General features: G+C 48.0%; 12 protein-coding genes and 1 non-coding gene across 13 annotated transcripts; 5 read left to right on the top strand and 8 right to left on the bottom strand.

The window, feature by feature from the left end:
• Positions 1-32: 32 nt before the first annotated feature.
• On the bottom strand, positions 33-1,470 carry AGABI2DRAFT_64079 (hypothetical protein; the record flags this gene model as incomplete). The annotated part of the gene is made up of 4 exons (XM_006458060.1): positions 33-117; positions 168-241; positions 294-574; positions 630-1,470. The coding sequence occupies 4 exons, from the start codon at positions 1,468-1,470 to the stop codon at positions 33-35; spliced, it is 1,281 nt and encodes a 426-aa protein (XP_006458123.1).
• Positions 1,471-1,933: 463 nt separating this feature from the next.
• AGABI2DRAFT_64829 (hypothetical protein) lies at positions 1,934-3,256 on the bottom strand (the record flags this gene model as incomplete). The annotated part of the gene is made up of 3 exons (XM_006458059.1): positions 1,934-2,191; positions 2,522-2,603; positions 2,652-3,256. The coding sequence occupies 3 exons, from the start codon at positions 3,254-3,256 to the stop codon at positions 1,934-1,936; spliced, it is 945 nt and encodes a 314-aa protein (XP_006458122.1).
• A 329-nt stretch (positions 3,257-3,585) lies between these two features.
• On the top strand, positions 3,586-5,023 carry AGABI2DRAFT_190481 (hypothetical protein; the record flags this gene model as incomplete). Its single annotated transcript, XM_006458058.1, has 5 exons — positions 3,586-3,900; positions 3,960-4,176; positions 4,232-4,660; positions 4,711-4,797; positions 4,851-5,023. Coding segments are annotated over 5 exons (1,135 nt in total), but the record flags the coding sequence as incomplete, so codon positions are not given.
• Positions 5,024-5,097: 74 nt separating this feature from the next.
• Positions 5,098-5,186, bottom strand: AGABI2DRAFT_t18. The gene has a single exon. It is a non-coding gene; the product is annotated as a tRNA-Ile (tRNA).
• Positions 5,187-5,229: 43 nt separating this feature from the next.
• AGABI2DRAFT_190480 (hypothetical protein) lies at positions 5,230-6,299 on the bottom strand. Its single transcript, XM_006458057.1, has 4 exons — positions 6,194-6,299; positions 6,027-6,132; positions 5,555-5,946; positions 5,230-5,499 (listed from the first exon to the last, which is right to left on the bottom strand). The coding sequence occupies exons 1-4, from the start codon at positions 6,285-6,287 to the stop codon at positions 5,306-5,308; spliced, it is 786 nt and encodes a 261-aa protein (XP_006458120.1). The 5' UTR covers positions 6,288-6,299; the 3' UTR covers positions 5,230-5,305.
• Positions 6,300-6,366: 67 nt separating this feature from the next.
• AGABI2DRAFT_190479 (hypothetical protein) lies at positions 6,367-7,800 on the bottom strand. Its single transcript, XM_006458056.1, has 5 exons — positions 7,566-7,800; positions 7,350-7,507; positions 7,196-7,291; positions 6,625-7,146; positions 6,367-6,566 (listed from the first exon to the last, which is right to left on the bottom strand). Exons 1-5 carry the CDS (start codon positions 7,756-7,758, stop codon positions 6,483-6,485), a joined length of 1,053 nt encoding a protein of 350 aa, XP_006458119.1. The 5' UTR covers positions 7,759-7,800; the 3' UTR covers positions 6,367-6,482.
• An 865-nt stretch (positions 7,801-8,665) lies between these two features.
• On the top strand, positions 8,666-10,259 carry AGABI2DRAFT_183205 (hypothetical protein; the record flags this gene model as incomplete). The annotated part of the gene is made up of 12 exons (XM_006458055.1): positions 8,666-8,745; positions 8,802-8,941; positions 9,000-9,009; positions 9,067-9,097; positions 9,150-9,196; positions 9,263-9,268; positions 9,329-9,402; positions 9,457-9,519; positions 9,571-9,663; positions 9,718-9,818; positions 9,875-10,043; positions 10,099-10,259. The coding sequence occupies 12 exons, from the start codon at positions 8,666-8,668 to the stop codon at positions 10,155-10,157; spliced, it is 873 nt and encodes a 290-aa protein (XP_006458118.1). The 3' UTR covers positions 10,158-10,259.
• A 93-nt stretch (positions 10,260-10,352) lies between these two features.
• AGABI2DRAFT_190478 (hypothetical protein) lies at positions 10,353-12,629 on the top strand. The gene is made up of 16 exons (XM_006458054.1): positions 10,353-10,464; positions 10,521-10,713; positions 10,772-10,895; positions 10,985-11,124; positions 11,180-11,189; positions 11,243-11,273; positions 11,328-11,374; positions 11,402-11,407; positions 11,498-11,571; positions 11,628-11,690; positions 11,756-11,848; positions 11,908-12,008; positions 12,070-12,132; positions 12,198-12,216; positions 12,272-12,358; positions 12,423-12,629. The coding sequence occupies exons 1-16, from the start codon at positions 10,420-10,422 to the stop codon at positions 12,470-12,472; spliced, it is 1,146 nt and encodes a 381-aa protein (XP_006458117.1). The 5' UTR covers positions 10,353-10,419; the 3' UTR covers positions 12,473-12,629.
• A 55-nt stretch (positions 12,630-12,684) lies between these two features.
• AGABI2DRAFT_199389 (hypothetical protein) lies at positions 12,685-16,613 on the bottom strand (the record flags this gene model as incomplete). Its single annotated transcript, XM_006458053.1, has 11 exons — positions 16,308-16,613; positions 16,164-16,254; positions 15,347-16,117; positions 15,176-15,295; positions 13,886-15,124; positions 13,799-13,835; positions 13,604-13,733; positions 13,399-13,549; positions 13,009-13,345; positions 12,774-12,955; positions 12,685-12,714 (listed from the first exon to the last, which is right to left on the bottom strand). The coding sequence occupies exons 1-11, from the start codon at positions 16,481-16,483 to the stop codon at positions 12,685-12,687; spliced, it is 3,264 nt and encodes a 1,087-aa protein (XP_006458116.1). The 5' UTR covers positions 16,484-16,613.
• On the top strand, positions 16,534-18,191 carry AGABI2DRAFT_190476 (hypothetical protein). The gene is made up of 6 exons (XM_006458052.1): positions 16,534-16,776; positions 16,824-16,944; positions 16,992-17,089; positions 17,145-17,300; positions 17,375-17,463; positions 17,513-18,191. The coding sequence occupies exons 1-6, from the start codon at positions 16,565-16,567 to the stop codon at positions 17,689-17,691; spliced, it is 855 nt and encodes a 284-aa protein (XP_006458115.1). The 5' UTR covers positions 16,534-16,564; the 3' UTR covers positions 17,692-18,191.
• Positions 18,192-19,287: 1,096 nt separating this feature from the next.
• AGABI2DRAFT_183200 (hypothetical protein) lies at positions 19,288-20,163 on the bottom strand (the record flags this gene model as incomplete). The annotated part of the gene is made up of 4 exons (XM_006458051.1): positions 20,115-20,163; positions 19,774-20,056; positions 19,450-19,722; positions 19,288-19,401 (listed from the first exon to the last, which is right to left on the bottom strand). Coding segments are annotated over exons 1-4 (708 nt in total), but the record flags the coding sequence as incomplete, so codon positions are not given.
• Positions 20,164-21,135: 972 nt separating this feature from the next.
• AGABI2DRAFT_190473 (hypothetical protein) lies at positions 21,136-21,723 on the top strand. Its single transcript, XM_006458050.1, has one exon. The coding sequence runs from the start codon at positions 21,190-21,192 to the stop codon at positions 21,406-21,408; it is 219 nt and encodes a 72-aa protein (XP_006458113.1). The 5' UTR covers positions 21,136-21,189; the 3' UTR covers positions 21,409-21,723.
• A 1,742-nt stretch (positions 21,724-23,465) lies between these two features.
• Positions 23,466-25,491, bottom strand: AGABI2DRAFT_199387 (hypothetical protein). The gene is made up of 9 exons (XM_006458049.1): positions 25,310-25,491; positions 25,003-25,260; positions 24,791-24,952; positions 24,605-24,724; positions 24,460-24,555; positions 24,199-24,405; positions 23,909-24,143; positions 23,723-23,857; positions 23,466-23,661 (listed from the first exon to the last, which is right to left on the bottom strand). Exons 1-9 carry the CDS (start codon positions 25,319-25,321, stop codon positions 23,615-23,617), a joined length of 1,272 nt encoding a protein of 423 aa, XP_006458112.1. The 5' UTR covers positions 25,322-25,491; the 3' UTR covers positions 23,466-23,614.
• Positions 25,492-27,425: the final 1,934 nt, after the last annotated feature.

The following is a 27,425-nucleotide window of genomic DNA, read 5'->3' as shown; positions in this document are numbered from 1 at the left end:
TACTCGAACTTATAATAGCCTTCCCCCGCACGTTACCGAACTTCGACCTGGAACTGGTCTTTCAGCCGCAGAACTACTTGGTCTTGGATGTCATTGACTTCTTCGTTCGATAACGACCTTGTGATTTTGATTAGAGGCGCCACATGCATGATAGAAATCCGCTATACCTATCCATAGATCTATAGTTGATTCTAAAACAGTTGCTTGTTCTGTTTGTCTTGGGATGCACAAATTGGTCGATCTGCAGGCACGTTTGGATATGGAAAAAAAAATACAAGTTCGGGAGATCTCACCTTCTTAACGTCCTCCACCAAATCACCAGCGATATCACGGACGACGTCGCAAAAGTCATTATCATGCAGCGAAGCGTATTGCGGGAGCCAGAAGCTGACGTCTTTGAAGCATGAGGGATACTTTGAATACGGTTTGAAGGTTGTTATTCTTCCTTGCTCGAATTGCGATAAGAAGCGTTCATCCATTGACCAGAACAGACGAATGTCGGGTATGGAATAAAGGACCATAGCTATACGTTCGAGTCCCAAACCAAAGGCCCAACCAATTTTGCCTTGTACGCCTAGCGACGAAGGTCAATAAAATATGTCGGGAACCAGACGACACCCATGGTTTACCTGCAGTGTCAAGAGTCGCCCGTCTGACAACACCACATCCCAGAATCTCCAACCATTCGCCCTGATAGAATACCTCCACTTCGAAACTGGGGCTAGTGAAGGGAAAATACGATTCGATCCATCTAACCCTCAGAGGCTCCTCCTTCCCGACTTTATTGTCAACAATACCCCTCGTCGCTTGACCGAATATCTTGAGAAGCATAGTATTCAACGACAATTTCAAATTCCTCGCTACCGCACCAGAGAATTTAGGATCATGACCTTCTTGTACCGGATTCGTATCGGACACATTCGGGACATCTTCAATAACGATATTTTCTTTAGCCAGTAAAGCCTCCAACCTCGCATTATCTTCCTCGACTTCCTTCAAGCCATCAGCATTCGCGTCAAAGATTTTGGCGCCTTCGACTTGATGAAATACAGGATAATGAGAAGCATCAATCTCGTCGCGTCTATACACGTCCGCCGTAAGCAACCATTTTGTTTTCCCATCTCGAAAGGTATCGACTTCATGTGTAGACGTATGTGTGCGCAACATTAGATCCTTGTTAATATAATAGCTGTCCGTCACAGCACGTCCAGGATGATCCGCAGGGAACGAGAGTTCATCAAAGTTTTTGAAAGGGGTCACAATAGGTGAGAGCGACGAGAGGTGAGCAAAATCAGGGTATGTAGATTCAATTAGTGAGCGAAGGGTGCTAAGTGGATGATTAGGTCTTGCATGTAGTCGTAGCGGCACCTTGGATATGATGCTAGGTGTGATGTTGGTGATGTCGTCTGTGGGGTATTTCTCGCCCATGATTTCTATTGTCTTGGAGAGGAGAGGGCCGGCGGAGGACATGGACCTGGCCCAGGGAAGAGCGCGGTAGCATGGTGCCAGGTGTCGAGGCAATGGCCTGAGGAATGACATGGAGCCCTCCTCGCGTTGGAGTCGCAACGGAACGAACGCGTCGGAACTCTTGTTTGTTTGTGTTACTTTCGGAAGTTTTCGAGAGTGAACAAATGGGTGCCTCAAACTTATCTTTAAAAATAGGAAAAGAGGTTCCTGAGCCAACGCATTCATGATATATTCGACGGTGACACTGAAATATACTACACTATCTACCACTACCCTAAGACTGTCATCATCCAAGAGGAGGACAGCTACTCTAACATCCGTGAAAGTAATCGTGAAGGCGTAACTAGCGTAAGAACAAATAGCAGATTCGAATATAAAAGGTGAGCCAGACCAGGGGAGCAAGGAGACGATTCAAAAAATACAAGAAATCAAGATGAAGCACATTAAAAAAAAAATATTGGCCATTCTACCAGCCACCACCGAACCAACGGGCATTAGGTCTCGTAGCCCGAGGACGAGCGACAGTCATGGAAGGAGGTTCCTCATACTCTGTAACAATTTCAACTTCGGTCGTGCGGGGGCTAGAATCCGTTTTTGACTGGCTTGGGGAAACTGGAGATGGCTTGGCAGCAGGGCGAGTGCTAGCGGGTGCAGGCACAGTAATGGTTTCAGTCATGATTAAAGTTTCTTGAATAGTTTCGGCAACAATGGGAAGTTCCTGATACTAAAAAAGGAATTGTCAGTAAAGTGAAGTCGACAAGTTGAGATAATCAAGCGAACTGAACGTGATGGAGGGTAGACCCATCACGTGGACGACGCGTAACGCGACGACAAACGATCGATCGATCGAGATTGGATCAATGTTTTAATATACGATCGACGTATATTCAATGATCAAGGACGAGGGGGACAAGGAAGAAATACCGTAGTCCCCCAGCCCATAGGGAGAAGATAAGCAGGGGCAAGGAGGGATTCCTACGGACTGGACTGAGAGACATTGTCTTGTTCCCCCATCGTCCTAAAGGTCGGATCGACGGATGGGAGGCATGGGTACCTTAGGGGCCTTTCGCTTCGGAGCGCTAGGTTCATAGACGTATTCCTCTTCAACAGTTTGAGGGTTGTCGTTTCCGAGAGAGCTGTAAGAAGATCAGAGAATGTCTTTGATTATGTCAAAGGAGACGCACATGAGCTGTTCCATGATCCAGGATTCGCGGCGAGCGGCATCGTGCTCGCGACGGTTTACGTTCTCCTCGCGCTTGCTGATATCTCGTTCACGCTCGGTGATTTTCAGTTCACGTTCAAGCAGTTCCTCAGCACGGGCTCCGGTCCAGCCTGGAGGTGTGAGAGAGTCTTCTTTGACAATCTCCTTGATAATGGTAGCGGCGGGGGCAGTAATAGTTTCGAAGGTCGTCGCAGCAGTGCAAGGGGCGCAACTGGCTGGTGACGGAATGACGCCGCCGGGGGCTCCAATCAAGACTTCTGCTTCACGACGTGCAACCTCTGCCTCACGAACAGCGACGGCGCTCTCGCGAGCGATGAGTGCCTGAGTACGCTTGGGCGTTAGGTAACTCAGGACACTCGAGCCGCTCTCGGTGCTAGTCCCTGAGGATGCAGTGCCGGAAGGAAGAGAAAGCATGACTGCCAGGACAGCCAATACCAGAGAGAGGACGAGAAGTAAAGTGGTAGAAGAGATGGTGCGGTGGTGGTGGTGAGAAGAAGAGCTCCTGTGACGGTGCTCACGGTGTTCGCGGTGTTCACCGCGGTGAGAGGAAGAGGGATCGCCGGCCATCCTATCTTTATGGCCCATAGTTGAGGTTATATACGAGGACATGGTTTGCGAAGGGTCTCACCGCTCTGCGCAGAAAAGGATGCTGTGGTCGTGAGAGGGGGGCGGAGTAGAATTGACGTCGTGGTGGGTGGTCGTGCGGATTGAGCAGAGAAGGTAACGCAGAAGAGAGAGAATTTATGCAAGCGCACAATATGAAGGGTCCTTTTTCTTTTTTTGTTCTCAACCAACACGTGCTGCGTCATGTGAGATAGCAATTTTCCAGCACGTGAGCTGTCACACGCGAGAAGCATTGCGGCAGAAACGTGTGACCTCGTGTCTAGACGCGTCGCCATGTCCCTCCGCCGCTTTGCCCAGGAAAACAACGCAGGAGGGAATGGCTCACCCCGCACTATCTCTCCAAAGTCGCCCTTGGCTAACCCGCCCTCCACTCCCCGCTCTCGGGCGTCCATCGGCATCTACCGCTCCCCAGCTTCCACCGCTTCCATCTCGTCCTCCATCCCCTTTGACTGGGAGGCCGCCCGCTCACATAGGCCACCGCCATACGCCACACCCATGTCCAAAGCCCGCAAATCTCTAGCAACTCCTGGTGGCAGTGGTACGCCGCGCCGAAAGGCAGTCGTTCGCAAACGGTCTCTGTATGAAAGGTTGTTTCAAAACCCTCTCTTTACATGGCAGACGTCCTGAATCATTTGCTAATTATTAGGATTACATCTATTCCATCAAACATTGCATTTCAAATTGCGCTTTTTCCACACAATCTACCCCTTCCATCATCCAAGACCTCTGCAAGGATCATCGGCAGTGCAATGCATTTCTTGCATCTCTGCACACGAATAAGCCAGATTAATAAAGTTCCCGATTCAGACATCGGTTGGGAGGACATGTATCACGAGGGCGAAGGAACCCCATGGTTTGACTGGGTACGTCGGTTCTTGGATCCGCGCCATGTTTCTGGGCTCATGCGTTCGCTCCAAGACCTTACCAATGACTCTTCTACTCATATTTTCATCTATCTTCAACACGGCATACCTCTTTTCTCGCACGCGCATCTACCGATTTCATAAATCCACAGCTCCTTTATCCTCCCCTAATGCTAGGACCGTTGCTGCCGAACTCGATTTTGAGCCACTCAAGCCTCCCTCGCTTATGGCTCAGCTTCGTTCTGGGTTGTGGTATGCTTTTTCGTATTCATGGCGCTGGCTCTTGGGAATGAGCCCTCCCTCGATGAGTAAACCACTTCCTCCGAAAACCTCAAAAGTCCAGCAACTCTCAGCCTGGAACCCTGGCGAGCTTGAACTCGAATTGTTCAGTATATATTCGCCTATCCATGCTCTACTGTGGCTTGCAACTTCATCAGCGAACTGGATTCTCCTCCTGTTCATCATGGGACTGACTAGCGTGCAGGTAAGATTTCTCTGTTCAACTATGCCTACACATCCTGAACCCGCCAATAGCTCAATATAATCATTCACTCTTACAACATTCGCATCAGAGACAAGGAACTCATCGCTGCCGAGGTGATGAACGAATATAATGAGGAGGTACGTTATATAAACATCCAGAGCTCCTGCTTTTTTGCTAACAAGTCAAATAGTTTGTGTATCCACGCGTCAATCCTATTCGTAGAGACGCAGCCGTCATGACACACCAATCCGAAGTAGTAAATGTTTGGGAGGATTGACCAGTGACGCTCAGGTAACTCATTTACATGACCTCCTAAACACAGTATATACTTTCGGGTGCTTTCCCCTTGTAATTTTTTTTTCGCATCTCCGCACTTCAGCATTTCTTCTGCATGTAATCATGAATGTGACGCATTATCTAGTTGAGAAAAATAAAAATGCCCATATCGAGATTCGAACTCGAGACCCTTGCATGGCCAGAATGTAACCTCATAAGTACAATGCTCTACCGGCTGAGCTATACGGGCTTAGTACTTTTCCTCCGACTGTTCATCTTAACGCTTCGAGTAACAAAAGCTAATTTCCAATACGCCACTTGATTTCAAAATTCATACAACATCAATTATACAACCTACGAGCAAATGTATTAAGCCAGCGATATATCTTCCTCGCATCTCCCATTTGAGAAATTAAAGAAGCGGGTACCGACGCGTTTGGCTTGTTCCTCGGAGTGTGTGATCCAGATAAGTGCTTTCAGATTCCGTTCATTCGACTTTACAGACTGAATGAGAAACTCCTCCACCATCGCGGATGATTGTGGATCCAATGCAGATGTAGGCTCTAAAACAAAAACAAAAAATTAGTCATTTCAGGGGCTTGACTCATTGTTACTCACCATCTAAGAGTAAGATTTCAGCCGTATCCAAAGATAATGCAGTGGCAAGGACGATCCTCTGCGCCTCTCCTCCACTCAAATTCGACCACTCCCTCTCCCACAAAATCGCATGAACACCCCATTTCCCCGCAACCTCAATCGCCCTCTCAAAAACATCACTCAATTCATCATTTTCCGAATCCTCATCTATTACGGTATATGATGCCTGATGTGATTTGAGTTGCGACACAGAGTAGAGAAAGTCTCTGGGAGTTCCCGGAAGAAGTGAGGGACGCTGGAGAACGTAGAGTACTCGGGTACGAAAGGTGGGTATGCCTATGGTTGGAAAAGGTGAGAGACCATCGCCTTCTGATTCTCGTGTTGATTTATCCCGACCATGTGCCTGTGGAGTTCTTGAGAAAAGAGTTTTATAATCGACGTTAGTATCGCCCGTCGATTCCGCCAGTCGATAGAAGTAAGACTCTTCTCGTACCTCCCACGATACAGTATCTTTCCCTTGTGGAGAACAAGAAAAGCCATACATTTGAGGAGCGTCGTCTTCCCAGATCCACTTTTCCCTTGAAGAACGACTATGTCGCCTGGTAATAGAGCGTATCGTCGTGAGCGCTTTATGAAACGGGGTCCTCGCTCTGTACTCACCCTCGTTGACGGCGAAGCTGACGTCTTGGAAAAGACATTGCCCTGGTGATACCTCACACGTAATGCCATGGAGCTCAAGGATCGGTTCACCCATTGACAACGTCGGTAGGGCAGGGAAAGGAAGCTGCAGATTGATGTGCGAACACTCCGTCCAGGTGACGTCACTCTAATTATGGTGCAGTTACTCGTACTGCGTATGCAACAAGCCGCAAAGACAGCAACCAACGACCGCAAATGCCATTATATGAGTAGTGGGATATTATTCTATAAGGAATAGATTATACTAAATTCAGGGTTGAGGAGGGAGACCCATCTCCTCAGGTGTCAGGCTTGAGCTCTCAATCATCACACCAACACCAACTTTTGCAGCATTCTGGAGCGCAGAAGGACAGTCAGTAACGCGTTCAATGGCCGCAGAATTCTTGCCATACCTTGAAGTGATCGATTTCACCCGAAACCAAGAACGCGAAAGTGGGAGTGAAACGTTGCTCGAGGAGGGCTGACACCTTGCCGGTAGAATCAAGCTGCGCACGGAAAGTCGCCAACCTCAAGTCATATTTGGCACCAATGGTAGCAATAGCGTCGCGCCGTGCTGGTGCAGCAATGAGCTGAAGGTCAGCAGCGACTTCGACCTTTTCGTTCAACTTCTGCCAGTAAGTGGCCTGAAGGATACCTGCTGGCTGCAACTGGGCAGTTGCGATCCAGTTTTTATCGTTGCTTGTGTACTTGGTTAGATATGAAGTGCTCAATTCAGAAACCTCCGGGTTGGGACGCTGCCATAAACTTTCAACACCGAGAGCAAGGTTTTTGGTCACTGATTGGAGGTAGCTGCCAACATAAATGCCAGTAAAATCAGCCGGGGATGGATTGATTCCCTTGATATTTAGGTTGAAGTCGCGCCCCTGGTAGTCGTGCTCTAGTTGGACCATGTTTTGTCCAGCTTGATGTGAAAACTGACGAAAGCTATTAGTCGGAACATTGGTCGGGAAGGTGGTAACGCACTTGAGCTTGGACTTTTGTGACCTGGTGGTCTGACCAGCCATTGTTAAATCTAGCGTTCACATTGCCTTCATGATCGACACCCCCCTGCATAAACACCTAGACGTTACGTTTTCAGCGCCAACACAAAGACACCTGGGGTATACAAGCACTCCACCTTTTGATTGGCGAATATAGCACCAAAGTTGTATGATGATGGAAGGGTCTGTGACCCTAATGCAAAGGAGTGGGTCACTTGGTAGAGAGGATTCATAGAGAGACTTTTCGTGAGGTCGGCGCGCGCTCCATCGAAAATATAATTGTTTAGATGGGTCGCTGAATTGGGCAGGCGCGTCAATAAAAAAGACGGTCGCGTCAGAAAAAAAACACGGACCCTTGACTTCTTTCTGAAGATTTTCTACGGTGCCGGGATGGGGAAGTCCGATGTCAGCTCGCCATTGGTTGAAACGGTCAATGGCATTCCAGAGCGGGGAAACGGGGTTGAAGTAGGAGGGGGCGACCACAGGCGATTCCGGGGGCGGCGGCGTTGGGGCGGCGGGGGGTTCGGGAATGGACGGGGACGCCATTGGGTGCAGAGAGAAGGACTAAATAATGTGCGCTGCTGGTTGGGGAAGAAAAGCGAACCAAACAATGACAAAGCAGTGCGTGGGCAAAAGCCGGGGTGGTGGGAAAAAAGAAAAAACCCTGGAACCGAGTGGCGCGCAGTCGGCGGCCGCCCTGAGTCCATAAATGTTCTCGACAAACGTTCTGTCGGACATTGTCGCCTGCGGTATGTACCCGTTGTGCTGCGCTTCTCCATATACGGCAATTCTCGTAGCAGTGCCGCCATCGGTAACCTTAGCGAACCTATCAGGTGGAGTAAAAGGGAAAGTTAGATGATCTGTAACACAGATGCCGCTCCACTTGTCTGGACTCGAAATCTCCTCTCCACAACTTACCTTGTCTGCCGGCACTAAATAAATATCACCGCCCGCAGCACCTTCCTTCTGCGTCTCCCCATCATGCTAGGATTTTCCCTCCTGTCCTCCACTCCCCGGAGGCTCTTTCTTCTCGTCATCCTCACCGTTGTAAGTCCCTCCTGCGTGTTTCTAGCCCCTGCTCAGCCCGTGCCAGGTCGCATTTCATTATGTCCTGAGCATGCTACATTCCGATTATTCTCGTCTGGCCAGTTTCTCCAATCTCACTGAGAAATGGCACATGGCTCATGATCGAGTATTCAACGCCTCCGCTGCCACGGTCCCTCCGGCCTTCCTCATCGATCCAGACTTCGACTTCGATTCAGATCTCAGCCTGGATGAAATCCCTACAGAAACAATTACAGAAGTGACGACAGAAATGTCCACGACCACTGAAGTCGTTGAATCTTCCGAGCCAACACCAGGGATGTTGCACCCTCCGAAGCGCGCAAACGCCACGTTTGTATTTCTATGTCGGAATTCCGATCTTCCCGGCGTTATCACCAGCATCCGTCAGATGGAAGATCGCTTCAACAAAAATTACGGATACCCATGGGTGTTACTGAATGAAGAGCCATTCACGGATGAGTTCAAGACGTGTGCCACTTCCAATATTTTTTCATCACATATTGACATAAGCGCCTATCCTCCAGCCGAGTACAAGTGTTAACGGACGCTCCCATTCACTTCGGACTTATTCCTTATGAAGATTGGTATCAACCAGACTGGATAGATGAAGATCGTGCAAGAGCCGGTCGCCAGCAAATGAAATCAAAGGGTATCATATATGGTGGTAAGTTTCATGTTCGAAACAGTGTTATGCTGATACTGATCGTCGCCACCCGCCGTAGGCAGTGTACCGTCAGTGCAATGATTTATCATGCACGTTCATTGCAAAAGTCAACTGACTTCTGGCAGGTATCGCAATATGTGTCGCTTTAATTCAGGGGTGAGCGGCGCGCGCAGCAAGTGTGAGAATAGTCCACTTATTCTATTCTTAGTTCTTTTTCCAGCACGAACTCCTTCAGCCGTACCGCTATTATTGGCGGTGAGCCTTATGACCCTCTTATATTTATAGCTTGGTGGAGTTAATTCTGGATTTGTAAATTTCTAGAGTCGAGTAAGTTTCTGTCTTGATGCTGTCCAAGAATATGTAAGCTGATATTGGCCGCCCTGGCAGACCTGGAGTGCAATTTTTCTGCGATATGACGTATGACCCATTCGTTTTTATGCAAGAAAACAATAAAGTATACAGTGAGCCACGACGAAAGATGAATTGCATTGGATGACGTCCTCACGAAATTTCAGGCTTTACCCTTTCCCTAATAGAATGGGAACCAACAATTACAACTCTATGGTCAACAGTGAAAGGTGAGGTGCATCCGGTATCCGGCAGCTCTAAAGGGCTCATGATCCAGATAGAATTTATGAAGAGACACCCGCAATACGTTCATCCAGACAATTCCTTGGGGTTCTTGTCCGACAATGGAGGCAACTCTTATAATCTGTGTCATTGTGAGTTATTTTGTTGTACTCAAATAGTAAACTAGCTAAGTCTTCACATCTTAGTCTGGAGTAATTTTGAAATTGCCGACATGGAGTTCTGGCGTGGCGAAGCATATCAGAAATTCTTCGAGCATCTGGAATCAAAAGGTGGTTTCTATTACGAGGTAAGTTTTTCAGATTGCCAGGAAGATTATGATGATGACATAACGCATTGTTTTAGCGATGGGGGGATGCGCCTGTTCATAGTATAGCTGCTTCGTTGTTCGCCTCCAAAGACCAAATACATTTCTTCCGCGACATCGGCTACCGCCACGATCCTTTCCAGCATTGCCCGTCTGGAGATGATTGGGTACGTGGTCGATGCTCGTGTGATCCTAAAGATACCTTTGGTACGTTTTGCGACATGTCGAATCAAATGGTCGGCCTCTGATATGTTCTTTTTAGATGATGCCCCTAATTCATGTCTTCGGAAGTTCGAGGGGCTGTTTGTACAGGGTTCATGAGATGAGAGATGGGGGGACATTTCAGTATATGGGAGAAACGGACGCGTTTTTAGATCTGGATGTACTTATTTACGCTGCTTGGCAACATACCTCATTTTTTGCTTCTGGATTGAGAAAGCCACGTGCAGTAATGATGGGAACAATTAAAGTACTGCCTCCACATACTTATTGCTTATTACTCACACTCTCCACCTCCACAAGTTACAACCATCACCCTACTTTTCCGTCTCTCATTTTGAGGGACATTACCGCGTGAGCAGCCATGATGACGACCATGCGATACGTCCTGTTGGTCCTGGTCATAATCGTAAGTCTCCACTTAGATTCCGAGTTTCAGGTGTTCCGCCAACCTTGGTTTAACAGATCAGTCTTCACTATATCCTGAGTTTCTCGAATGAAACATATGGAGAGGTGACGTCCTTGAACCACGTCAAACAAATTATAGGTGTAGGAAACGAGCCACCGTACAAAACTGCAATCTCCGAAGAGTATTATATCAAACCCAATGTATCTGTAGCGGAGGGGCGGAGGGCGAATGCTGCCATTGTCATACTTGGTGCGTTCCCATGCCTATGCTTTAAAGAACTTTACCTCTGAAGATGATCATCGTTTAGCTCGGAACTCTGATATTGATGGAGTTGTCGACAGTGTTAAGCAAATGGAGGACAGATTCAACAAGAAGTTTAGATATGACTATGTGTTGCTCAATGAGCAACCTTTCGAGGATAAATTTAAGTAGTACGTCCACGGTCCACCGTCTTTCCATTTGCATCAATTCTTTTGGTCGTTGCTAACGTGTTGCATTCCTTGGCGTACTGCTGATTCAGCCGACTCGAGCAATTGACGGATTCTACAATAAAATATGGCCTTATTCCTCCTGAGCATTGGGTCCAGCCGGATTGGATTGACGAGGAGAAGGCATCCGCAGCAAGGAAAGACATGGTTAAGAATAATGTAATCTACGGAGGTGCGTTCATAAGTATGTTGAGGTGTGATGTTCTGATACTCATCTCGTTCTAAAGGCAGTGTCCCGTACGTTGATATGTGTTTTTATCATTTTGCTGATTTTGAGTCTTTGCCCAAAGATACCGGAACATGTGTCGCTTCAACTCTGGAGTATGTTGCATTTCTTTTGTCATTTTGTGCCCTGTGAATGACAGAACTATTTAGTTTTTCTATAGACAAGAAATTCTCAAGCCGTACAAATATTACTGGAGGTACGTTCGACAATTGCGTCAACGGAAAGTTGTTTAACGTATATGTCTTCGACAGGGTTGAGTGAGTGTCAAAACAAAGTACACCGCCTTGCATATTCTCAAGACGAATTCTTCTTTCAATAGACCCGGTGTCAAGTTTTTCTGTGATATTGACTATGATCCATTCATTTTCATGGAAGACAAGAAAAAAGTTTACGGTGAGCTAACCAACTGACTCTGAATTATGAATATAAAATCTCAATCTCCTATCTAGGATTTACAATCTCACTTTTCGAATACAAGGAAACAATACCAACGCTCTGGAACACCGTCAAAGGTACGAAAAGCTCGACCTGGACCTTAGATATAGACGCTTACGTTGGGCAAATAACAAAATTATAGATTTCATCAAACAAAATCCAGACTTCGTAGCGCCCGGAAACTCGATGCAATTCTTGTCTGATAACAACGGCGAGGATTACAATCTCTGCCATTGTAAGTATCTTTTCAGCATAATCCCCTGTGTATAAGTATTACCCTAACGACATTATTAGTCTGGAGCAACTTTGAGATTGGTGACCTGGACTTTTGGAGGGGAGAGGCGTATTCCAAGTTCTTTGATCATTTGGATCAAGCTGGTGGATTCTATTACGAGGTAAGGCAACACTTTTACTGGACTAAATAAGAATATCCGGTTGACGGTATCGTTACCTTAGCGCTGGGGTGATGCTCCTGTCCATAGCATTGGTGCCGCCCTATTTGCACAGAAGGAACAGATTGTAAGTATTCATTACCAAAAAAAACTTTCCGTCTCCCAGCACTGATCAAATACAACGTCCAATAGCACTTTTTCAATGATATCGGTGAGTTCAATTCAATTCAATTCTTTTATATTTTTTGCTCAAAAATGTTTTGCAGGCTATCGTCATGAGCCTTTCCAACATTGCCCTCAAGGTAGTGCCCACAAGCAAGGTAAATGTTGGTGTGACGAGAAAGTGAACTTTGGTGAGTCAACCCCTATTATCTCGTCCTTCAGCAATGCCTGATATACTTTTCCCCTATCAACAAGACTATGAGTGGTACTCTTGCCTGAAGCGCTACGATGAAATGTTTGCATAAACTATTTATATACTACCCCAGGGTTGTATTTTAACTTCTTGTTTTATACTCACATGTAAGTTCTTGCCTTCACAATAGAACAGACTTTTTCTTGCAACTTTTGATACTTTTGCTATGCAATTGTCCGCTTTCGTTTCGATATAATATATATTTTACCTACAAAAGTTGATTGATGTGTTAACTGATCAAAAACGAAGATGGACAGGGAGCAGTCATAGAATGGACTGCGAATAATACTGATACTAATCATGCCATCAACATTGGGCGTCACAATAACAAATGAACACACTTGAATACTCACAGAATCATAAAGCCTCGTCCAGTGAGAGCCCAAAGACGTATCAATCAGCCGATCCACGTATTCCCCAATCAACGAATGTGTCAATGTAGGTTGAAACCTGTCCTTCAAGTATTGCACCGTCTGTTCACCATAAAGGGCAAAACAAGGCAATGTCGAGTCTCTCTGCATCAGTTCTACTAGTGCTACATAATTGTTTCAGCCAAATATTCAGTCTTTTTTTCTTTGAAAGACTTACTAAGTATCCGATCGCAATGTTTCCTAGCAGCTTCAAACCCTTCCCTGAACAACCTTTTGAATTCCATGAACGGCACTCCATTCTCACCACCAAGCACTTCAATATACTCCAACGGCAACTTGAACGGCGCAGCTTCAAACCCAATATTGCCCGGTGTATTACTAAGAATAAATCCAAAGTCAATATGGATAAGGTGGCCTTCTCTGTCAAGAAGAATATTGCCATTATGCCGATCTTTCACTTGTAAAAGGTAAGTAATGATGGAATATCCAGCAAGAGACTTTGCAAAATTGCGTTGGGCACGAGCGAACTTGGCAGAAGACGGATCACCATAAGCCTTATATTATTGAAAAAGTTAATGACGATTCCAGTGCTGCGAGTTTGACTTACAGACTTGAAGTGGTCCATCAGCGTCACATATCCCAGTCTGTTGCGTGCTAACCGTTTCGCATACTCTGCCTTTTTGATGGAATGTATTGATACAGCATCTGTAATGGTCTCCACCAGACCAGAGGCCGCACCAAGAATCACAATGCGGAAGCTGGACAACAAGGTTAATTACTCAAACGCAGTTTGAACCAACTAGAAAACGTACTATCGCACCCAGCACGGACAATTCTCTTCAGTCCATATCCGTTGAAACTCTTGGATGAGTTGTACAGCTAATTGTTCCTGTCGTAAATCACCGCCAGTTTTGACTATTACAGACACACAATCCCAATTCGCTTAAGAATTGGAAGTGACAGGAAGCGTCAATTTAGGTTATGATCGACCGAGTCGGCATACGCACCGAGATGTCCATAAGGCGATGCCGCTTTTATCCGACTCTATACAAATGCGCTCAGTCGAGTAAGCGATAACAATGGCCTGAACGCACTTTCTTAGTAGCCCAGCTCTCGCTAAAGACCACAGCGGATGGATCGGCTTTATTCAATTCCCGCCTGATAATACCCTCATCCTCCACACTGTTTTCTCCACTTGCAGAGCCCAAATCGACTCCCCTGATTCCAAGGCCTGCTCTATTCCAACTGATCCCGTTCTCAAAGCCAGACCCGTTTTCTTTCATCCGTTCCATCCGCTCCTCTTCGAGCGCCAACATCTCTTTCATTATTCTGTCCCTGATTTGTTGAGCTTGGGCATGCTGAAGTCGCATTCGTCCCTGTGCCGCGCCGGACGGGGACGGCTGGCTTGCATCAGAGGTAAGAGGTGAAGAACCCATGAGCCAACCCGAACCGGGAATCCAGGCAGTCATACTCGAAGAAGAACTGGGTGAGGAAACATCCTGTGCTGTAGACGAAAGACTACCGGGAGGCGAGGAGTAAGTTGTGGCCGCCTGGTCACGAACTAGATTTGCATTGAGCTGCGCGAGCATGATCGCGGCTGTCCGCATTCGCTCAAAATACTCGTCCAAGGAGAGGACACCATATGCACCGTTCACCTGTCCAATAGGCGGCAGCGTGCTTTTGTCAGATGAGTCTGCGTTCCCATTACCGATCGGAGTTCTTGGGGCCGAGTTCCTCCTTGGGGTTCCGGTGTCATCTACATTTGCGGTAGAAGACCACGCTGCCATGTCCAAGTCTCTGTTCTTTGGAGCGGGAGGCAGTACGATCGATTCTGCCAGGTCTAGGTTGGCTGATCGCAGAGGTTGCTCTGCTCCATACAACTGCTCGACCAGGTCAATTTCCTCTTCCGGGTTATCTGATTCTGCAGAGCGGAGAGTGTCAGGTGGGGGAAACGACTCGTATGGTACTGGGATGGGGAGGGAGGAGTGAGGGATGTCTGTATCAACCGTCAGATCACCACCTTCAGTTCCTGTTTGCGCATCCGACTGTTTGGATTTACTGCGGCCAAAAGAGACGAGGTCATTGGAGGCTCCTTTTTTCTCTTCCTCCTTGGACACTATCTTCCTGAGTACCTCTTTATTAGCTCGTTTAGAAGGATCAAAATCGAGGTCGTCGTGTATGATTTCGATTAGTAACAGGTATGGGGCTCGTTCCGCAGAGTTCAACACGACACTCTCGCCAGGAGGAATTCTGACTATGCGATGATGGGGTTTGGGTATGTTGTTGGGACCCTGAGGTATATCTGAGGAATTGCACCACATCGGCATACATACCTGAGGAAAAATCTATAAGAGCCTCAGACTTGAATATAGTATAAGTCATACCTCAGCGGGCAGCTTATGGTTCAGTGCAGTCAGTTCTGCTCTGAGCGCGCTTACTCGTGCGGGTTTGGGTACAATCAAGAGACGGTTGCAGAGGTTTTCAAGATCTAGGATGAATTGGACCTGATTATAATTATTGATTGGGCTAAAAATAGTCAAACATGATCGACGTACTTCCGAATGACAGTAGTGCCCTCGCAAAAGTTGAGTCTGAGCTTGTAAATCATACTTTTCGAGAAGCCCATCGGCCATCTTAGCAGCAGCAAACCGGGGCGGTGTCCTCGTTGCAGGGAGGGCGGGAGAGGATTGAGCGGGGGCAGCCGGCAAGGTTTCATAATCCAACTGTCCAAGAGGATCTTCGGAGGCTCGGGAGCGTCGAATTGTACGTAGGTGTAGTGGTAAAGCGGGTACTGTTTGGGCGGCGGTGACGGTACGGCGGCGGAGGATGATGGGAGCATCTTGCCGTAATGGCTCGTGATTATCTGCCTGGGAGAGACCACTCTCTTCATTCGGTGGGCTATCGGTCTCCGGGTCCATGTCGTCGTCTATGCCAGAGGAGTCTGCTGTCTTGGGTGCGGTGACGAGTACGAGGTCTGTTTCGATCGAGCGTAGGCTACGCAGCTCTTGTCCATCGTCATCGGCGCGGCCCTGTTCTAGAGCAATCTGGCCGGTAAAGTCAGCGAGGGCAGGCATGGCAGGGGCTGCAGCGAGAATGACGCCCATGCCAACAAATGCGGGCTCTGCATGATGCCTGATCCGTCTCCGAGCAAAGGAACCCCGGGCGGATAATTTAAAGGGAGGATAGGGTGAGGAGGTGGGGCGCGGTAAATCATTGAAGATGATCTCATGGCATTTGTGGAGGACCCGTTGGCAGATGGTGAAGGAGGGGGACTCGCGGCGGGTCAATGAAAGATCGTGGAGGGAGGCTTGCATGTACCAGAGTGTCTAAAAGGGTATACAGTAGGTGAATATTGGAGGAGAAAAGACGTACGATCATGGCGATGTGGGTGGAACGCTGGGCAGTCTCGACGACAAAGACCTCGAGGGCCCTGGACTTTGAGGGGCGAGTGACGAGAAGATGGCTGTAGGAAGGGGGGTGAGCGGGGTGGTGAGGGCGGGGAGAGAAGAAGAGGACCATATGAAGCCCCAGACATCGTAGAGCTGGTGGACATCGAGCTCCCTGAGTCTCCTGGTGAGGTAGTAGGTGATGCCGACGTTGTCTGCGTAGAGACGAAGGTAGTTGAGAGCGAGGTGGAGAGAGAAGAAGGAGGGCGAGAGGAAGAGGCGCAGGAGGAGCGCATGCGAGGCCATGCGCGCAGAGCGGCGACCCAGCCATCACTCGACTTCCCCTCTTGCCTTTTCTGGAATCTCGACACGTTCATCCTTCCCATAATGCTCCTCCGCGCCCTCGTCCTCCCCTTCCTCGCCCTCGCCGCCCTCGCCGCTGACCCCGTCGAGCAGCTCTCCCAGCTCGCCTCTCGCGGCAACGGCAACATCAAGCTCGACACCCGAGGTTTCGACCTCATCACCAGCCCAAAGCGCACATGGTCAGTCACTATCCAGCTCACCGCGCTCAGTCAGCGTCATAAATGCACGATGTGCAAGTATGTCTATTCTCGCCCTCCTCCTCTTCCCTCCTCACCTTTTCCAGGGAATTTCTGCCAGCGTGGAATGCTGTCGTGCGCGCGTGGACCTCGGTGCCCCAACCCGAGCGTGACAATCACTTCTTTGCCACTCTCGACTTTGATGACGCTCCTGGCGTGTTCCAAAAGGTGAGTCTGCTTCCTCATTTATTACACTATCTTACGCCGCCCCACAGCTCGGTCTCGTAGCTGCACCCGTCGTGTTTACCTGGGCACCTGCCGAAGGCGATCGCAAGTCTGCCAATACCCTCCCTGACAAATATGATTTCAACGAGTATGTTTCTGTACCGCTTTGCAACTCTCTCAGCTCATCCTCCTGCTTTTGCTAGAGGCTTCGGTGCGGGTCCCTTTGCTGATTCCGTTTCGAGGCATACTCCCGTCAAAATTCCCTACCGCGAACCCATCGACTGGACACGCCTCATTCTCACCTGCATCTTTGGTCTTTCCCTTTTACTCGCCCTCCGTTTCGCTTCTCCTCTTTTCCAGTCCCGCTGGACATGGGCTTTGGGAACCATCTCTACTTCTCTCATATGACCTCTGGTACATGTTCACTAGATAGAAACATGCCTTATGTTGGTGCCAACGGTTGGATTGCTTCCGGTTTCCAGAGTCAATATGGTCAAGAAGTCCACGTCGTCGCTTTCATTTGTACGTGTTCTCTCCTCTCATTAACGCGCCTACTCATCATTCCTTGCAGACGGCCTACTTTCCTTCTCCTTCCTCATGCTCATCTTTGTCGTGCCAAACCAAAAGTCCCCAGCTCGCCAACGCGCTCAAGTCTACCTCTGGTCTGCAGTCATAGTCATCATTTATTCCGTTCTTATTTCCCTTTTCCGTCTTAAGAACCGTGGTTACCCTTTCAAACTCTTCATTTAAAACCCTTTGGGTATCCGTGTATTTAAAAAGCGTATTAAAGAAAAGTCTATTGAACGCATGCCTGTCTATCATTGAACTGCAAAGAAAAAAAAAATCAAAAATAAGCAATAAAACAATATACGTTCACGCTCCAGATTCCTGCGCCAATACATCCACGTATCGACTCCGTACGCTCTTCTTCTGTGATGCTTGACTTCTTGGTCGACCTGGCGGTGGCGTCGATCCATTACCAAATGCCATCCTGCTACCCGTTGGCGTAGGCGGCGCTGAATCCAACCCAGGAGGCGCAAGATTAGACCTCGCCCGCATCCCACCCTTACTACTAGGCGGAGAAGTCAAATCTACGGAACTCGCAGGTCTCCCGTCAAATCCACTTCCATTAACCATCCCATTCACTCCAGCACCTGGTGGCTTCGGTCCCGACATCGCTGGAGAGGCTGTTTGGGCCCGAGGAGGTGGCGGAGGTGGTGGTGTTGGCTTGGGTGCCTCTTCTCCTGCCTATGGACCATGATTTTAGTTGTGGCTTTCCACCTTTTCACAGAACTTACCTTCTTGTTGACCCATCGTTTGAGGTCCTTATCGAAGTAGAAGGCGCTCTCCTCACCCAAACTAGCCTTGATTGGCCCACCCCCTGAACTGTTTTCGCGCTTCCACCAACGAGAGAACCACCCAGTAGATTGTGTTTGTGGAGTTTGAGTCACTGTAAATCCATGAGACGAACATAAAAAATAAAAAATCATATGTCAAAACACACCCTCTTTCTTCTTTTCCTCCGGCACAGGGGTATGACTAGATTTGGTGTCCCTCCCATCGATTCCCGTTGCCTCTTTTTTCTTTTTGTTTGCATTGTTTCCCAATCCCAGGTCATCATCATCCTCGTCCTGGTATGATAATGATCCCTGTCGAGAAGGCGTAGACGGGGGCGGTGTAAACGTCTGATTCGCCATTGGTGAAAAATAGCCACTCGAATCCGTTCCATGATATCCATCCCCAACCTGCTCAAACCGCGCCGCCGTCGGAGTTCTTCCAACATCTCCATGGCTAGATGAACTCCACCACGTCACTTCTTGGCCGTTAGCCTCGTCATCCTTATCATCATGATGAGGTGGTTTCGGTGTTTGCAAGTCCGACCCAGGGCTGTATCCGCTCGAATAACCATTACTATGGTTCAATTCCGTTTGGATAGAAGGAAAAGATGATACGGCTGGATTAGCGGACCGAGCCTGTGGTGGCATAGGGCCAGGGGAACTCATTCTCATAGTATCCCCCACGGATGACGGTTTATCGGTTCCGTATCCGTGAGAGACCTTGTTCGCAGCCATAGAGTCATTTCGCGGGGACATACCATGTATAGCGGGCACGAAACTGGGCGCGGGCGATGATCGTGCAGAACTCGTTGTCGAAGATATGGTGTTATAATGAGCAAATGGTCCCGTATAACTCCGCATATCCATCTTCTTTCCAGCATCTTCCTGTGGCGACGATGGATCGTCGGAACCCCCAGTAACAATCTTAGTGAACCCCCCTTCCAGCCAGCTCCCAAGCGTGTCGAACCTCGGCCTCGATATTTTTCCCGCCATCCATGAGCTTGCCTTATCAGAGTGAGATACACCCGAGAGTCGATCAACAAGTCCTTTGAGCTCTTCTAACATGACCGGCGTAAAGTAGACAGACCCTCGTACGAGAGACGCCGTTACCGCTTCACAATACCTGAGGAAAGATGAGAATTATCGACTAAGATTAACAAAAGTGACAAACCTGCTAGCTAGGCTAAGGTCACCCTCTTCGGCTGCGTTAAAAGCACGTAGTAATCGATATGCCTGTAAGTGCGGAATACCGTGGTTGGGCTCTTGACCTTTGGGGACAGGAGCAATTGCCAGAGCGTATTCAAGGATTTCAGTGAATATGATTGAGTCAGAATCCCTCCAGAATGTCGCACAGTTGGCAGGGCTCTTGGAACCCAGTAATACAATTCGAGCAGTAGGATTGCCGACACCACCCAGAGGTGAAGTCTGCAGGGAAAGAAGATAGCTTTACAAGTGTGAATATGGTTTCAAAGGGAAAGAATGTGACGCCGCATACCAAACATGAGCAGCTTCTAGCCATCCGTTAGTCATAAGTTGGTCCCCGAGAGCAGTCAACGCAGCGGAGGCATCGTTCGTAAGTGGTGATAGGATCATCATTGCAGCAGATTCAGTCCACTTTGACAAACATTCAGCAGGCATTTTGGTGCCAGCGATTGGAATAGTAAAGTTGGGTGTCCTAGGAGTGAACTGTGGTAGTGAGGGCGTTGAAATATTTGAGGCGGCAACAGGCAGACGGTTGCCTCCCTGGGCCAGGCTACTTCTCGGAACCAACTCCTGTGCTAGATGAAACACGTGAGTCAGGTGTTGTAGGTAGCGATGAAGGACTCATACTCATACCTGCTACTGCTCCTTGGCCACAAAACAAACTATACGCCATTCGCAAACTCTCTCGCCCATTGATAGGTGGCAGATCACTGCGACCGGGAAGAGCAAAGCTCGATTCTCCTTTGACTCCGAGCTCAGCTCTGATGAACTCACTAACAGCCTCTTTCCAGGCTTCCTTGTCAATGCTACTAGCAATCACCATAGCATGTGCCCATAATTTCTCATCAAGAGCGTAATGACACGCTTGCCGACGTTCACCACGAAGGAGAAATTCTTCAATCTTATCAAGTGCACCTGCTCGCAAAGTCGTCACCGATATGGGTGCCGCATCAACTCCAGTAGATGCATAAGATGATTCAGGATATGTAGTAGTGGCATCGGTGGCAAGTGTAAAGTTGGCTCCTGAGTCACTCGTCGATAATACGCCCTCAAGCCGGGGCAGAAGTGCAGATCTAACGGCGGAATCCAATTGGGGTCTTGGGAGAACAGTTAAACCAGGAGACAACAAGATTTCATTAGGCAACTTACGTTCCGAGCAAGCGCCCATCATTCTCAACCATGATCTTTAAGAGCTTCACGAGGATCAGCTTTCCCTCCATCAAACGCTTTTCAGCGCTCCCACTATGTTGATAGCCCAATCCCTGAGTAATTTCTTCTATACGATCGAACAGATATTTAACTAATTGCACTTTCTTGGTCTTTGCCTGGGTTGAAGAAGTTGCCTTCATGATTCCAGTGCTAGGAGGGCCTGGATCAGCGTGCAAGGGACCAGGGAAACCTATTCCGGAATCTTGAGCTGATTCAGGTATTTGTTTCCTCCAACTGCGCAATTGAACTTTCGTAGACGTTCGAGACGACAATGCAACATCAAAGCCAGTGTTTAGCACACTTTCATTATGGAAGCACAGAACAATTTTGCCTCCGAAGCCAAAACTAACTGTCGGGACACGAACTGAAGTGCGTCCGAGCGGATCATTTGCTCCCATTAAAGAAGGCGAAGGCGCATAAGGAGCGATCGTGGGTCTGGCGTTGGCCTCCGAGGGAGGGGACAACTCCGGGGTATAACCATAAACTACTTGTTCGTGTGATGAAGAGGGCTGAATATTATATTTGTGCTGAGACTGAGGGTATGAAGGGCCCGAGGCAGTCGCCGGTCCTTGTTGAGGTAGTGACTCCGAAACAGGGGGGAGATAAGACGAAAGCTGCGGCTTTACGCTTTGGCGGCTGTCAGGTGAGCGCACGGAAACGGCGCTCGGTGATCTGGTCGCTTCAGGAATATAAGCATTGGGCACCCGCGCATTTCTAGGCGAGCCCTGATAAGGTGAAGTAGTCGAAGGTAATTCTTGTGAATGCATTTGATCAAGAGAAGTAACTGAAGCCGATTTAGACTTCGAGATGGTTCCTCGGGGCGGGGCGTATGGGTTTACGGTATTCGCAGAATTGTCGGCGCCAGGTGAAGTCGTTCTGGCTCTAGCTGTATAGTCATAACGGGTGATCGAGCCCTTATGGAGTTCCGGAGATCTACGAAGAGACTTAGGAAGAGCATACCCTGGAGAGGCCGAAGAAGACCACGGGATTTGTTGTGGACTGCGAGTACTCATGTGATCGAGACTACTGCGAGATGAGGAAGGGGAAGCGACACCAAATGACCCCTCCGGACTAGTGGCCATAAATGCACCTGGTGAAGGGCCTTGTTGTGCAGCATTGACTTCTGGACTGATAGAACTGGGGGGACCCGGGGAAGGAAATGGCTGAGATATTAGAGTAGCGGGGGAAGACTGTGGCTCAGATGGAGGCACAGACACTCCTACCTCAGAGTCAATTGTATCCCTTTGGGGGTCAGGTCCAATCAGAGGTTCAACTGTGGACAACGCCTCCGCCGGTGTACTGTCTTCAATGGAGCTTTGGATTTCACACACTTGGTGGTCAGGCTGCGAAGCTGCATGTTCGAACTGTAGCTGTTTCGGGGAAATGTTCATGTCATGATCAGGACGTGTTGGAGGGGATGTAATATTTGCTTCGCCCGCCCAGCCTGTGAGGGGAGTGACAGGGCCAGGGCCATGCGCTGGGCTACTATCGGACGCCTGCGTATGCCTAGGAGAATACCCGGGAGAACGTGGAGGAGGAACAGATGGAGGCGGGGGGGTTGACTGGTAAATGGCATAAGCTGAATGAGTAGATGCAATGGGTGGCTGCCCGAATTTCGCTGGACCAGAAACATTCCGACGACTATAGGACGTTACAGGAAAAGGCGGATCATAAGCATTGGAAATTTTGGGTCTGGTAATTTGCGTTGTGGAGGGGACAGGCGGGGAAGGTACTGTAGCAAACGACGCTTTTGGGGGTGGGTGCGGTGGTGATGCATAAGGCGAAGATTGTGAACCACCGTAAGACGATGGTGGCGCAGTTGTCATTCCGCTTGTGGTGGTAGATACATAGGAACCGTATGCAGGGTGGGGAGACGTATTTGTCAAATGGGAGGGACTATATCCGTTGTGTGGATCATATGAAGATACGGTATTCCCAGGGTAAGAAGGGGTGGATGCCTGTGCTGTAGGAGGCTTGTAATCTGATGAGGGAGTATAAGTTAAAGTTTGGGATGGATCATATGGATCATGGACGACCGGTGGGGAGTACGGAGCATTGTCTACTCAGCGTATTAGCATAAGAGGTTACGGCTGTAAAATGCGAAAACCATACTCGAAAGGTGTGCGCCGTAGTATGTTTGATTGTCAGCCTGCTGTGAAGGCACTCCATACACTTCGCCCGTTCTACTAGCACTGCGAGCCGGAGTATAAGAATTGGAGGGACCGTATGCTTGTGTCGCGGGTTGGGGATAGAAAGCGCTCGTTGCATTGCCAGATTGAGTTTGCAGGCCACCAAAATTGTGAGATTCAAGTGTGGAGGGAGTTGAATCGTCTGTTCCGACTTCAGTGAAAGTGCTGTCCGACTTTTCTTGGTCTCCATCCGTTCCAAGTGTCGCGAACGGGTCTGAGGACAACGAATCCCCAGGGCCAAAAAGCGACGCTGCTGCCTCAGTACCGCTCATATTGGCGTGAGTATGGCAAAGATATGATAGAAATAAAGACAGAGGGAATGAGACTGTTCCGAAGCCTGAGGCCTGAGCGTGAACTTCCAACCCTACTCAAGGTCTACAAGGGGTATTTGGCTCACTTTGGGTCCGGACACGTCACGTACTCCGAAAAATCATGTGTTCCGGATCAAGATTTGGCGACTAAATTTAAAGAAATGAACATTGAGGAAACTTGGTTTGCCTCCAATGTTACTTCAACGCATCAGAATGAATTATACTATATAGCGACAATCGAGTATTATAGTGGGGACGAGAAGAACGTCGGAAGTCCGAAAAACATTGTGCAATGGGTATGACAAAAGACTATAGAATGCCAAGGTTACAGCTGCCGAAGCATGAACAAATCTACCTAATTCCACGGTAATAGAACTTGAAGAAAAATTTACGGAAATTAAGATATGCGACACTTGGCCAATTATTACCTTCCACTAGTATCGGAGACCTCCCCGAATAGAAGTCTCTCGACTAAAAATCGCGAACACATACTTAGTAAAGGAAAACAATTAGTGGTAATAGAGAAACCTACTAGCAATGATATGTTTCGGCTCAATCTTCGGTCGAGGCTCATGTTTGATGGATATAAGATGTGATCTTACACGGGCATACAACAACTCTCTCTGTTCACTGTCAACTTGATTCAGAGCAGTTTGGATCACATAGTCTAGGTCAAAGCTTATAGCAGCAGCAAAAAAGAAGCGAAGGTACAACTTACTGCCATAAGCGTCCATCATCAGGGCATGAACAGGATCAACGCCGTGTTCAATGGTCAAGATTTCGTCTACCAACTTGAACCTTGTTTCAGGGTTTGCATTAACTAGAACCTTCTCTACGACGTTTGAAGCAAACTTATGCCGAGACATCTTCAATACAGACCCTTTCATCTGTGCAGCGATGATCACACAGTCATGCGGTTGGCCATGCTGCAAGATATATTGAACCACGTAATTCTGGGCGATTTTTGCGTAAGTAACAAGCAGTGATAAAGGAAGACACGACACTAACCCCAAATTGATCTTGCATTAAGCTATCCGCAATGCCATGAAGCTCATCAATCATACCACGGCAATAGTCGTTAGGGAGGTACTCCAGACAACGTTGCAGGACGCGACATCCGTAAGGATGGATAGCAAGTTGACGAGCAGCATCACGGAAAGTCCTGAGAAACGAAAGGCGCTCAGGTGAGACTGTCATTACGAACTTCTGGATGACCTGGAGGAACAGATTATTACACCAAACTATTTGATACTTACAATTGACACATACATGGTTGCCATTCGTGTCCTTGACCACTGTCAGCACATGGGGTTCAATCTTGCGAACGAGTTGCGTTTGTTGCTCTGCAGTACACAACTCAATGACCTACATCATCTGTTATTATAGCCTCTGGTAAAATTTCAAGACGCCCAACCTTTTGAACAACGCGGCAACCATAGACATTCAGCGATAAATCCACAATCTCGTTCTCAACGAGACGAGCCAAACCAGCACGTTGGTCCTGGGTTCCGAAATCCATTAACTTCTGTATCACCTATAAAGACAAGCAAATTAACGTCACATCTCCTAGGTCAAAAATTGAAAGAAAAAAAAAACTTGCATAGTTGCCAAAGACATCTTGCATAAGTTTCATGGCATAGAGGGGGACAATTTCGTCGTAGACAACTCGAATCTTATCCAGCCCAGCACCCTCCAGCTTGGTTTGAATGAAACGCGAACCATACTGATCAGTACTGAATTCAACAATGTGTCCAACAATATCCTGTGGCAAATTCAGAAGACAAGCTTCAAAAAAGAATCAAAGCAACTCACGATCAACTCCCACTTTCGAGACTTCCTGTTCCTAAACTCCTCCAAAAGATTACTTCGAAGTACAGTAGAAAGGCGGATGTTATTCATATAGGGAAGCATGCCTCCGTGATAAACGGGGGCGACTGGTACAAACGGCGAAATATGAGACGTGACAAATGGAAGGTGCGTTGAATTGGTGTCCATCGAACCGAAATTGCCATTGGTAGAGGGGATGAGGGGCGTCATAGGAGTCAGCATGGGTGTAGGCATTGTAGGATACTGGCCGGCACTTGAGCTTTATTTTCGGAGATAAAAACTTTCAACAGACCTGTAATTCCATCTTGTCGGTGCTGGAAACATTACCAAGTGATAAAGTTTGTGGCGTTGCTGCAGGAGAGGGTCCTGGATGCCCATACAATAGACTTTGAGGGTAATAAAACGACGGAGCCGGAAGCCTTGGATTAGCATGATAATCGTAGAGGAACCCGGGACGGCGATGAAGGTCAAGTGCTGAGAAATTAGAATAAGCTGCCGCTGGACTTCCATTAATTACTGAAGGTGAGGTGTATGCTGGTGGTTCTGAATTAGTGCGATATGGATCATAGTTAAAAGGGCTGTCAAAAGAATGCTCCCGTGCAACTTGATAATTCGGTTGAGGGAAAGAAGGGTGAGATGCGGGGTTGCAAGAGAGATGATTCCGGGACTGTAAATTCAACGAAACCTGACGTTGAAAGTCGTGTTCGTCTTCAACTACCATGCCCCTCATGGCTGAGTTAAGCTCATCAATATTAGGGGACCTCCTCGCTGTCTGAAGAGTATCAAACGTAGTATTAACGGGAGATTTTTGATATCCCGAGCCATATAAGCGGGTTGGAGAGCTGGCAGAGGCCAAACCTTAGACGAAAAATTCAATACAAAGATTTGGAAATTCATGGGATCTCCTGACCGTTCTTCAACGCCAAAGTTTGTTCCTGACATCGAGGAATACTTACTTCAGGATAGATCATTAAAAGTGTAACAGGTCTACTCACAATACGGGGAATGGACAAGACCCCAGTCTGTCCGATAGCTCCCTGTCTAGTCTTTATGGTAGAGTCCTAATGCGCCAAATCAAACAGAGAGGACTGAAGAGCAGTCAAAGCACCTACCAGTCTGACGTGGTCATGCACCTCATCCCAGCTCCTGCTTGTAGTAGGCCTGGACAGTGACGTCCAGTCAGTAAGACTGCCGCGCTGTGTAGCATCACTGCGTGGGGGTGAGATTTCGCGGGCACTCGCAACTGACGACCCAGGAGTGTTTTTTGAATGAGAGCCAGACCAAACCTGACGCGGAAGGAACTCAACCAAGGTATGTATAACACAGGAATAATACTCACCTGCCACCCGGAATTTAAACTCTTTAATCCATCGAGGTTCCCCCCAACACCATAAGAACCAGCCGTATTGATTAACCGTTGTGGTTGAAGCTAGAGAAATTCGTTAATAATCCCATGACACTTGACAAGGTGTTTTTACATTAGTTGTTGAACGCGAAGGCGAATGATTCCTCGAAGGATTTGTGGAACCAGACGGATTACGAGAGCATACGGCTGACATTCTATGAAACGATTATAATTACGCTGATACGAAATGGTTAGCCGTATGGCTGTCATAGAGAAGAAGAGCGCGTACGAGATTAAGCAAGGCGAGTATTATTCGAGCTATTGGCAAATGGAGAGCAGACGAATATCCAACATGAAGTTGCGTGTGATGAGGCGAATCGGCGAGTAGAAAACATAGTCAGCAGACACTCAATACGAAAACTAGAGACGCACGATGCTATTAGGGCTATATGTGACCGAGGACAGGCGAGGACTGGACAAAGTAAAAGGGAAGAGAAGAGCGAAGACGACAAGCATCAACCGCCAAAAACAGGGAGAAGAAGTCTAGGACCCTTAACACAAACAGTCACCCCAAGTCTCCATTCAGGAAGACGAGATATCGAACGGAATTAGCATAACGTGGGGTTTCTTGGAAATATGAATAAAATTGCAAATCAGCTAAACGTGTCTGAATTAGATCCCGATCTATTTCAGGTCCCCGCTGGATCTAAAGTCATGTAGGCTTCGTGACGTTCCCGTAGCGAATAGTCGTAGCGCTGAACCGGTCCGACCATTGTCAAGACAGATAAGAATGGCATTTAGACGTATTTTCGGTTCACAACAACATACCTACAGGCCCCCAGCTTGCCCCCAATGATATAGGCTACAGCTTTCTTTCCGCCATGTATAGTAGGGCGTCAGTGACGTAATGGAAGCAGCCAATCCCAGAAGCCGTATCAGAAGCTTCCATCCTTTCGGGTCCCATGGCCGTTATTGTTCTTCAACAAATCAAAACTTCCGATGCGCTTTATGTCTTGGGCTAGGCGTAAATCCTTCGTAACAAACCTCCCCTGTTGTTCTACAA

The sequence above is a fragment of the Agaricus bisporus genome (genome assembly GCF_000300575.1).
Source record: "Agaricus bisporus var. bisporus H97 unplaced genomic scaffold AGABI2scaffold_2, whole genome shotgun sequence".
NCBI classification, from domain to species: Eukaryota; Fungi; Basidiomycota; class Agaricomycetes; order Agaricales; family Agaricaceae; genus Agaricus; species Agaricus bisporus.
The sequence above is the reverse complement of the archived record's forward strand: the minus strand, read 5'-3'. Positions and strand labels throughout refer to the sequence as shown.

What these genes read in the sequence shown, in the direction of transcription:
- AGABI2DRAFT_190480 (XM_006458057.1), bottom strand. Translation starts at nt 6,287, where the DNA reads ATGGGTGAACCGATCCTTGAGCTCCATGGCATTACGTGTGAGGTATCA. An exon ending in CAGCTTCGCCGTCAACGAGG is followed by an intron (nt 6,133 to 6,193) that starts GTGAGTACAGAG and finishes CTCTATTACCAG; the next exon opens with GCGACATAGTCGTTCTTCAA. An exon ending in TGAAATCTTACTCTTAGATG is followed by an intron (nt 5,500 to 5,554) that starts GTGAGTAACAAT and finishes TTTTTGTTTTAG; the next exon opens with AGCCTACATCTGCATTGGAT.
- AGABI2DRAFT_190479 (XM_006458056.1), bottom strand. Translation starts at nt 7,758, where the DNA reads ATGGCGTCCCCGTCCATTCCCGAACCCCCCGCCGCCCCAACGCCGCCG. An exon ending in CTATATTCGCCAATCAAAAG is followed by an intron (nt 7,292 to 7,349) that starts GTGGAGTGCTTG and finishes CGTAACGTCTAG; the next exon opens with GTGTTTATGCAGGGGGGTGT. An exon ending in TCACAAAAGTCCAAGCTCAA is followed by an intron (nt 7,147 to 7,195) that starts GTGCGTTACCAC and finishes AGCTTTCGTCAG; the next exon opens with TTTTCACATCAAGCTGGACA.
- AGABI2DRAFT_190478 (XM_006458054.1), top strand. Translation starts at nt 10,420, where the DNA reads ATGATGACGACCATGCGATACGTCCTGTTGGTCCTGGTCATAATC. An exon ending in TTCGAGGATAAATTTAAGTA is followed by an intron (nt 10,896 to 10,984) that starts GTACGTCCACGG and finishes CTGCTGATTCAG; the next exon opens with CCGACTCGAGCAATTGACGG. An exon ending in TGACGAGAAAGTGAACTTTG is followed by an intron (nt 12,359 to 12,422) that starts GTGAGTCAACCC and finishes CCTATCAACAAG; the next exon opens with ACTATGAGTGGTACTCTTGC.
- AGABI2DRAFT_190476 (XM_006458052.1), top strand. Translation starts at nt 16,565, where the DNA reads ATGCTCCTCCGCGCCCTCGTCCTCCCCTTCCTCGCCCTCGCCGCCCTC. An exon ending in CTCCTGGCGTGTTCCAAAAG is followed by an intron (nt 16,945 to 16,991) that starts GTGAGTCTGCTT and finishes GCCGCCCCACAG; the next exon opens with CTCGGTCTCGTAGCTGCACC. An exon ending in TTCGCTTCTCCTCTTTTCCA is followed by an intron (nt 17,301 to 17,374) that starts GTCCCGCTGGAC and finishes TTCACTAGATAG; the next exon opens with AAACATGCCTTATGTTGGTG.
- AGABI2DRAFT_190473 (XM_006458050.1), top strand. Translation starts at nt 21,190, where the DNA reads ATGAAGAGGGCTGAATATTATATTTGTGCTGAGACTGAGGGTATGAAG.
- AGABI2DRAFT_199387 (XM_006458049.1), bottom strand. An exon ending in TAATGCAAGATCAATTTGGG is followed by an intron (nt 24,144 to 24,198) that starts GTTAGTGTCGTG and finishes AAAATCGCCCAG; the next exon opens with AATTACGTGGTTCAATATAT. An exon ending in GCCGAAACATATCATTGCTA is followed by an intron (nt 23,662 to 23,722) that starts GTAGGTTTCTCT and finishes CGCGATTTTTAG; the next exon opens with TCGAGAGACTTCTATTCGGG.